We start from the raw sequence: 9927 nt of genomic DNA, 5'->3' as shown, positions 1-9927 counted from the left end.
CTCTCCTCAAAACCAATTCTCCGGGGGGGGGGGGGATCCTCTTTTTCTACCGCTTCATTTGCTTCCTTGTTACAGTTGCTCTTTTTCTCTTTTTTACAGCCATCTGTTCCATACAGACGCCTGGCCCGTGGTGGGGACAGGCTCACAAAGGGCCTCAGCCAGAGGTGTCCAACTCGGGTGCTTCAGATGGCCAGCAGGGGCTGATGGGAATTGTAGTCCATGAACATCTGAAGCGCCAGAGTTGGCCACCCCTGGCCCAAGCCGTCGCCCAACCCCAAAGAGGCCTGCTTGGAGACTATCGAGAGCGTGGCACGGTGGCTGCCCCCAAGGGAATTCCACTCAACCAGCCTGCCCTTAATCAAGCAGAGTCTATTGATTTCCCTTTTCTGTGGTGTGAGTCATCCGGCTGGGCAGCTTCCCGGCGTTTTTAAGCATCCCCACCCCCACCCCAAGCTGTGGCAAACGCTATGGGATTTGAAAAGATAATTAGAGGCTGATCCTATTGGGGAGAGAAAAGAGATGACGCGGCTGACTGCAGGGTCACCGGTCCTGTTTGGCAGTTTCAGCTGTGGGGGAGTCTGTAGGCTCCAGCACGTACTGCGAGCAAGCCTACAGCCAGCTGTTCGAGCTGCAGGAGGTACTAAGCAACCATTGGTTTTTGCCCAGCCGAGTAACTTTTTAAGCCTCTAGTCCAGTGATTCCCAACCAGGGTTCCGTGGTACCCTGGGGTGCCATGAGCACGTCCCAGGGGTACCATGACAATTCTACCACCCCCGCTCCCCCCGGAATCAAATGGATTTTGAAGGTGGGGTGGAAGCCTCATGGGCTCTCTTTAAACAACATTGAAAAAGCATTGTTTTATTTGCCTGAATTTGGCGTGGATTGTGGGATAGATTTAAAGATGGAACGGCACGGTTAAGCACTGTAGAAGGAACAGCACGGTTAAGCAGACCACCAATCTATCAAGGTTAGCATCCTATGATTTCGGCTCTCCAAGGTCTCTGGTTAAGGTTTTTTGCACCATCTACCACCTGATCCTTTTAATTGGGTACTCCAGGGACTGAACTTGGGACCTTCTGCATGCCAAGCTGTGCCCCAGAGGAGGAGGAGAAGAAGAGGGAGGAGGAGGAGTTTGGATTTATATCCCCCCTTTCTTTCCTGTAAGGAGCCTCAAAGGGGCTTACAATCTCCTTTCCCTCCCCCCCCCCAAAAAACCCCTGTGAGGTGGGTGGGGCTGAGAGAGCTCTGAAGAACAGTGACTAGCTCAAGGCCACCCAGCTGGCGTGTGTGGGAGTGCACAAGCTAATCCGGTTCACCAGCTAAGCCTCCACAGCTCAAGTGGTAGAGCAGGGAATTAAACCCAGTTCCTCAGATTAGAGTGTACCTGCTCTTAACCACCACACCACATTGGCTCTCCATGCAAGTTGCAAAGTACATTACTGTGCAAGATACAGACCCTGTGGGGTATACTCCAGGACAGCAGAAGGAGAGTTAGTTTTCCATACCCCGCTTTTGTCTATATTTAGGACTCTCAACGTGGCTTATGGTTGCCTTCCTGTCTCTTCCCTACAACAGGCACCTTGTGAGGTAGGTGGGGCTAAGAGAGTTCTGGGAGAACTGTGACTAGCCCAAGGTCACCCAGCAAGCCTTATGTGGAGGAGTGGGGAAACAAACCCGGGTCTCCAGATAAGAATGTGCTGCTCACGTCAAAGAGAGGGGAATCAAACCCGGCTCTGCAAATTAGAGTCCACTGCTCTTAACCATTACATAATGCTCGGCTCTCCACAGGCCAAGCAGAGAAGAGGAAGGGACGCAGGCTTGTATGGCAGTTGAAGAGGATATAGGGAACTGGGCTGGGGTGCGGTTGTGAGGAGGTGTGGTGGAAATGCACCCCCCCCCGGAAGTGGTGCCAGGGGCTCTGCTCCCCCAGTCCCCCCTTGTTATGCCAGTGGCTCCAGATATCTGGTGACTCTTGACCATGTATGGATCTTGGCTTTGTCTCTTCATAGGCAGGGGCTCACTGACTTCTGAGGCCCTTTGCCAGCTCTATGGCTTTTTTTCTGCTACCTCCCTCAGTGCTGGGCCAAAAACGCTGTTCCTATAGTGTAGAGCTTTAGCTCTGTTTTAATTGAGGGTGGAACTTGAGTGCGCCTCTGTTTGGACAGAAGGGGGTCTGGCTCCCTTCAAGGTGCAGGGCAACAGCCTGAAAGGGATTAATCAACAGAGAAGCTTTTCGTGGAACACTCTCCGCCCATCTCCCTCCAGGTTTGGAAAGCTGGGCGAAGAACAGCCACCGCAAGTCACGCTTTCGAAACTGCCCGTCGTTCCTCCTCTGTGGTGAAACAATTTTGTTTTCTGAATAAGGAAATAAATGAGCGTCGATTAAACTTGATGCGCGGGTGGGCCGTGAACAGTGTCTCTCTTTCTCTCTCTTTTTAATGCCAACTTGTAAAGCAGAAACGAAAGGGGGTCACAGAAAATGGGGGCGGCGAGCAATCTTTCGTGAATGAGTGACGGACAGCTGTGGGTTTCTGCCGGCTTCAACACTTGTCAGTTTTTTCAGCCGCCCTGTAGGATTCGGCACAGCAATTAACACCAGTGCGATGCCTGGGAAGTGTTACAAGGCTAGGGAAGGAACTATAGGAACCAATTTTCCCCAGACTTGCGTAGTCTGTGTGTGTGTGTGTGTGTGTGTGTTTTACAGGCTTCAGGTTGGACAAATCCTACTTGAAAGCACAGATGGTTACGAGTGTCTCTGGTGCCCACTTAATTGTGTCAGATTTTAATTTGAAGGCTGCCAAAAGGGCTTGTGACCTTGAGGAAGAGACAGTGTTAGGGCTTCTTTTTTTCTGGCAGCATCATCATCAAGCACGCAGCTTTTCCTGCTTACTCCCAAGAGGATGTCTGATGATGAGTACATAAAGCTGCCTTCAACTGGATCAGCCCATCGAGGTCAGCATTGTCTAGCAGGGGTCTGCAACCTGCGACTCTCCAGATGTTCATGGACCACAAATCCCATCAGCCCCTGCCATCATGGCCAATTGGCATGGCTGATGGGAATTGTAGTCCATGGACATCTGGAGAGCTGCAGGTTGCAGATCCCTGGTACTGTTACGTGCAGCGGCTTTCCAGGGTCTCAGAAGCAGGTCTTTCACATCCCCTTCTACCGGACCCTTTTAACTGGAGACGCTGGGGATTGAACGTGTGGTCTTCTGCATGCAAAGTTAACCCTGTCCTTTTGAGCCACGGTGGGTGCGGGTCGGTCTCCGTTTTGGTTTTGTCTGACAGACCACTATCAGCTACAGCCACCTTTAATGGCTGCGTATTGTGACTCTCTGTGTCAAAGTGCCCCCCCCCAACCCTTGCAGTGTACACTCACAACATAACATGTGAATGAGAAAACCTATAGGTGCGCTGACGTCTGCTGACAGCTGCCTGTTGACATCCAACCTACTGGCAGCCATTGGTAGTATAATGTCCAGAAGGATCCCCTCCCCAATTCAGGCCAGCGTGGTGTAGTGGTTAAGAGCAGGTAGATTCTAATCTGGAGAACTGGGTTTGATTCCCCATTCCTCCACCTGAATGGCAGAAGCTTATCCGGTGAACCAGATGTGTTTCTGCACTCCTACATTCCTGCTGGGCTAGTCACAGTTCTTTGGAACTCTCTCAGCCCCACCTGCCTCACAAGGTGTCTGTGGTGGGGAGGGGAAGGGAAAGGAGCTTGTAAGCCCCTTTGAGTCTCCTTACAGGAGAGAAAGGGGGGGTGTAGTATAAATCCAAACTCTTCGGTTTCTTCATATGACCCCCACCGGGATGAGCTCAGCGGCTCTTCCCTTCCAGCCCGGCAGTGAGTCACAATTGCTGCCTCTTACTAAACAGTGAGCTTTTTACTGCTTCTTCAAAGCATACATCTCTCTTAAACTATGCCAGCAGGGTCTTTTTTAGGCAGCCAACTATAAATTATGGCAGCCTGCACTGCAGGACGGGCAGTCAGGGGAGACGTTTCCTGATGAGAGCATCTCACACACACCCCAACAGAGATTTGCTCACAGTCCTATCCTTTGCTCCAACGAAAGGGCTTACTTGCCAATGCCATGCAATTTCCAGCAGCCACCAGCCACCAAACTAGCTGTAGAAAGCAGCGAGCTTTCCAGCCCCAAAGCAATGCATATAGCTGCATGACCATAGTGGGAGCTGTTTATCTATTAAAAGTATTTATTCCCCACCTTTCTATAGCCACATTCAAGGTGACTTACACAGTACAATCAAATACAGTAATACAATGACAATAAAACAGTAACAATAAAACCCAGTGCAATGCAATGAAATTACACCGTATCATAAAAAATAAATAACCTATCAAACATAAATCGCTGCTTGCTAAAATCTAGATGTTCAATGCTGTTCGAAATAAAAACGTCTTTACCTGACGATGGAAGGAGAGCAAGGAAAGAGCACACCGGGTTTCCGTAGGAAGGGCGTTCCAAAGTTTGGGCGCCAGCACCAAAAAGGCTCTGTTTCAGGTCCCTATTAGATGTACAGATACAGATGGGATGGAGAGATCGCCTTCTGCGAATGAACTTTGCGAATGGGCAGGTTGATATGGGAATAGGCAGTCCTTCAGGTAACTTCCCCCAGCCATGAAGAGAGGCATAATTTCATCCCCGCTCCTTTTCGAAGGGGACTTCCCTCTGCTGTGTTTTGCCATCTATCTAATCTCACACACACACACACACACACACACATATCTTTGTTGATGATAACAGGAAGCACATCCATTTGTTTTAATGTACCTTCCTTAATCTTCTTGGTGGTGGTTTTGCTGTGGTAATACTGGGTGCTAGGAACACGCCCTGAGCTGTCTTTGGGGATATGTGCGTGTCATGCGTTGTCGAGTCGTTTCCATCTTATGGCGACCCTATGAATTAACGATAGGATCTTTTGGAGGTAATTCATAGGGTCGACATAAGATGGAAACGACTCGACAACGCATGGCACGCGCATAGCCTCAAAGAGAGCTCAGGGCAAACTCCTCGCAAGAACAGTTTGCAAGACCAGCCCGGCTCTGGTCTTGCAAACTGAGCGCATCTTGGGTCTTCATTGAGTCAATCCATCTCATCTTGGGTCTTCCGCTTCTCTTGATGCCTTCAGCTTTTCCTAGTATTATTGACTTTTCCAGTGCCTGGGTTCTCATGATGCAACCACAGCATGATAGCCTGTTTAGTCCTTTTAGCTTTTAGGGCTCAATTTGATCTAGAACCCACTCATTTGGGCACTGTGGGGTACTAGTTAAAAAGTATTGTGTTTTGTCAAAGGATGAGGCGGTGGGGGATACAGTTGCCAACCTCCAGATGAGACCTGGAGATTTCTTGGAATAACAACTGATCTCCGGAGGACAGAGATCGTCCGGGTGACAGAGAAATTCCTGGAGGAAATGGTTGCATTGGAGGGTGGACTCTGGCATTCTACCTGCTGAGGTCCCACTTCCCCAAACTCTACTCTCTGCACGCTCCAGCCCCAAATCTACAGGAATTTTCCAACCCCAAAACTACAGGAATTTCTCCCTCCTCCTCCCTCCCCTTCCTTGCATGCCACCCCTCGCTCCAGAGGCCAGGACCCTCCTCCTCCCTCCCCTTCCCTTGCATGCCACCCCTCCCTCCCTCCCCTTCCTATGCATGCCACCCTCCCCTCCGCTAGGGTGGGTGGACCATGTCCAGCTGCCCAGCCCCCTCCCCTTCCTTGCATGCCACCCCTCACTCCCTCCCCTTCCTTGGCAACCCAAGAGATGGAGGAGTCTACTTGGGTATGTACTTGAGGAGAGAAGGAAGTGTGGTGGGAGGGACACCCGAACCTGTCGCCCAAACGATATTTCATATGGAGTGCGAGAGGTCTGGGAGAGCTCTGTAGCAAAGAGGCAGCTATGTCAAATGGTTAAAGCGAGGGAATGCATTTCGGACTCTACACATGCTCTGCTGCTTCCTCTCTCGTAACGAGTGCGGAGGGGGCTTTAGCTGCCCTTGGCGGCTGAAATGGGTTTGAGCAAAGGGAAGAGCCGGGAAAGGGAGGTGCGTGTGGGAGGGCGGGGGGGTGGTCTAAGCCCAACAGCCGCTCCCCTCTCAGGGCTTTCCCAACAGAGGCGTGACGGGCAGAAATTTGGAAGAGGTGCGGGGCTGGCAAAGCGCCCCCTCCAGGTTTCTGCGAGGTCAGCGTCAAAGGAAAAAGGACCCCCATCCTTTTACACACATCGACCCTTGGCATTGGAGAGCCACTGCGTGGGGAAGGCGGAGGGGCTCCCCCGCGGACTTTGGGGCGGTGGGCTGTGCCCCTCCCCTTGCAGCGAATTGGCTGCGGCGCCTTTAAAGGCGGCGGCGGGGAGGGGGGGGGGAGAAGGGGCCAGGCTAAGCGAGACGCAGCTCCGGAGACGGGCAGGGCGGCAGCCGAGACGCCCGGCCGGGTTTGCACCGCAAGCAGCGGGAGGCGATGGCCACCGGACCGCCGCCCCGAGGTGAGTCGCAGCCCGCACCGGCCAGCCCGCCCGCCCGCCCGGGACGCTCCGCTCCGGTGGCTCCGGAGCGGCTCCGGAGCAGCACCGCAGCCAGGCGCGCCTCTCGCGCCCCGGGCAGCCGCTTTGGCCCCGAATGCAAATGCAGCCCCCCCTCCTCCATAGGGTGCTTCTCCTACCCCCCACCCCCTGCTGTGCGATTTGGGGCGGTGGGGGTGCAGGCGTCAAGCGGCCGAGCCTCCCTCCCACCTGGGCACGCCTCGAGGAGAGAGTCCTCAGACCATGCGCAGAGTGCAAAGGGGGCGAGCCCCGCCCTGCAGCTGCAGAGCAAAGCAGCGGCGGCGGGCATTGTCCCGGGGTAACGGACTGATCCCTCAACCCCTGCATCGGGGTTTGGCTCTCCAAGTGCGGGAAGGACGGTTCCGGCCGCCCTTTTTGGTTTGCTCTGGGCCCGGAGGGGGTGCCCCCGTTGTGAAAAAAACAGAGAATCTTATCCTGAGCTCTGCTGCACACGGATCTGTTTTGCATCGCCCCCCCCCCCCAAAAAAAACCCCAAGCCATGAGCATGTGGCATGTTCTTTCTGGGAGCCAGAGAAGCGCCTCGTTCGGGGGGGGGGGGGTGCTTGGCTTAAACCGGTATGAAGAGATGCCCACCAGAGAGCCTCTGTCTATCGCAATCCGGTTAGATCTGGGTTGTCAGCATAGTGGAGAGCTCACCCCTCCCACAGTGCTTTCCAGGAGACAGAAATGGGGGTGGGGGTGGTCCAGATGTTCCCCCAGCGCTGTGCCACCCATCGTGGCACTTTGTGGCAGAGCAGCTCCCGATGCAGTCCCCAGATGGCGCTTGGCAGTGGCAGGTTGGCTTTCCGAGGGGCAGGTGGCTGCCAGAAGAAGCAGTCCAGCCGTATCCTAGAGTCATGGCCACTGATGGTGCAGGTGAAGGATCCCGGAGAAAGGGAGCAGGTGAACGTATTGAGATCAGGTTCATGGTATCCTCTGCACCTGCTTTTGCCACCCTTTCCGTGGTGCAGTCAGCACAACAGTTCCATTCTGGGATGGAACGTGGTCTCAAGGCCGCCACGTTCCTCTCTCGGCTCATCTTCGGCGTCTTCCAAATATCAGCGTAGACCTGTTATTTTTCTTGCAGCCCCAGTGATAGTTCCACACTGTGGCTGTCCCTTAATTTCATTTGATCCGTAGAAGCAAGTGGGTGTGGAAGACGGCAGAATGCCCGGGCATTCAGAGTCGCGGTGTCTTACGGCTCCGTGTATTTTTGGTATTGACGTCTGTCTGAACCAGGTGATCACAAAGGCCTTTCTGAGCTTCCAACTTTCCCCGTCCAATGAGAAATAGCAGCTTTTGCGGAAGGAGGATTGGAGACTCTAAGAGACCTCGGGTCACTTTGTTGAGAACTGACTTCTCTAGCATGCACGCATGGGGCTGTAACTGGTGCCCTAGCCTAACCCTTTTGAGCTTGTCGGCACCTTTGGCATTCGGATGACATCATGGGCGCCACCACAAAATGTCTGTCTTAGGAGGCAGAGCTGACCACACAGAGGAAGCCCAAGTGCGGGAGAGAAGATGGATAGTTTAACAAATACACTGGGAAAGAAGAGAGAAAGAGAATAAAATCAACACTTACAGGCAGCTACCGCTGGGGAAAAAAATGTTATTTTTATGGCACTTAGCAGCCAATGCTGGGCAAGAGCCCCGCCTGGATCCAACCACATTCATAAAAACTAAGTAGACACCAGGAAAGATGAAGAGATGCCCACTGGTATGAAGAGATGCCCACCAGAGAGCCTCTATCTATCGCAATCCGGTTACATCTGGGTTGTCAGCATAGTGGAGAGCTCACCCCTCCCACAGTGCTTTCCAGGAGACCGAAATGGGGGTGGTCCAGATGTTCGCCCAGCGCTGTGCCACCCGTCGTGGCACTTTGTGGCAGAGCAGCTCCCGATGTAGTCCACAGATGGCGCTTGGCAGTGGCAGGTTGGCTTTCCGAGGGGCAGGTGGCTGCCAGAAGAAGCGGTCCAGCCGTATCCTAGAGTCACGGCCACTGATGGTGCAGGTGAAGGATCCTGGAGAAAGGGGGCAGGTGACTGCATCAGGAGCTGCTCTGCCACAAAGTGCACATTATGGTACCCATAGTTGGGGACCTTATATCACAGAGGATGGGATGATGGGTCTCTGCCCTGAGCCGCTTGCAATTTAAAACAAAAGAGGGATGATCAGGGAAACAACCCTGTGTTCATGTCAGTCACAAGAGTTTGCGTTTAATAAGTGGGGAGTCTGAGATGTTAAATGTCCAAGTCCTCATGGACCGGGTGAAGCCACATGGGTGAGATCCCCTGGGGAGCCCTCTGAGGTGTCGGGGTCAGCGAGAGGGAAAGGGGGAAGCAGCCGATTCAGACAGCTCAAGATGGCAGAGATGGGGAAGGAATGGAAGTCATCAGTGTTCGAAGGTTGCCGTCTGGAATACGGCAGGGAGAAGGAAATATGTTTCAGACTTGTGGCAGCATTTGTTTTCTTTACAAATATCAAGCAGAATAAGAGTGGAAACGTGAGTGCCTGCCCCAACTGGGGCCACAACTCCCCCAGGAGTGCCCACCAAAGTTGCTTCTGTGGGCTACCTTCTCTGGGTCTCTTTCCAAATTTAAGATGCACCCTGTCCCCATCTTGCTTGCTGGAAGAGTGTTGGCTGCTGAATTTGGGGCTGGAGAGAGCTTCCCACATTGCGGAGCGATTATTGCTCTTCCTTGGGCGTACATTGCTTGCCCGTGTGTGGTTACTGAGTTGGCCAATCTCTGTCTCCACCCCAGAATATATTTTGCAAAAACAGATCCTGGGAACTTGTTGTGGTTCTGTTTTTTGGGGTTGTGGTGTTGAGCCACCTGTGGTTCCACGCCCCACTCCGAGAGTCTGTCTCCAAACTGACTGGCACTATAGGAGCCTGGCTGGATTGGGACTGGGTGTTTGTTTCCTTGACGGAGGAGGCTCGAGAGAACGGAGGAGCTGCCTGCCCTCCGCCCTTGAGCAGAATTCAGAAATGATCAGGCGGATGCCTGTTGCTGCAAGAACCCCTTTGGGTGTCTCTCTGTGCCAGGCCCGCGAAGAAACGTCTCCCATTCATCTCTCTGACTTGCTTCTTGATGTCAGAAGCCTTTCCACTGGGTCTGTTCCACCTCATTGCTGACATGCTTCTGTTAACAGGGAGGCTGAAAATTCCCAGTGCCGCTTTTGGATGCAAAGGAGAGTGCTGTTTCTTTCCCCCGGTGGAATGCCTTTGCTGAGGTTCTGTAGAACCGGGGGTGTACGCAAGTGTTAGATCCTTTCTGTCAACGTAACTTCAAAGATGAGGGATTGCAGCCCCTCTCTCTGTGCCTTTGATGTCATGTAGGGGGAAAAAACCACCCACTAAAAAG

General features: G+C 53.1%; 1 protein-coding gene across 2 annotated transcripts in view; it reads left to right on the top strand.

Annotated features, from left to right (window-relative positions):
• The first annotated feature begins 6390 nt into the window (after nt 1-6390).
• The window catches only part of PITPNM3 (PITPNM family member 3), a 109546-nt gene continuing 106009 nt past the window's right edge, over nt 6391-9927 (top strand). The window contains exon 1 of one of the 2 annotated variants that reach the window (XM_048518768.1): nt 6391-6505. In XM_048518768.1, coding sequence (XP_048374725.1) covers nt 6481-6505 — 25 coding nt within the window. In that variant the 5' untranslated portion in view covers nt 6391-6480. The remainder of the gene's footprint in view (nt 6506-9927) is intronic. The other variant, XM_048518769.1, reaches the window with a different exon arrangement.

This window comes from Sphaerodactylus townsendi, linkage group LG16 (genome assembly GCF_021028975.2).
Source record: "Sphaerodactylus townsendi isolate TG3544 linkage group LG16, MPM_Stown_v2.3, whole genome shotgun sequence".
Taxonomy (NCBI): domain Eukaryota; kingdom Metazoa; phylum Chordata; class Lepidosauria; order Squamata; family Sphaerodactylidae; genus Sphaerodactylus; species Sphaerodactylus townsendi.
The sequence above is the reverse complement of the archived record's forward strand: the minus strand, read 5'-3'. Positions and strand labels throughout refer to the sequence as shown.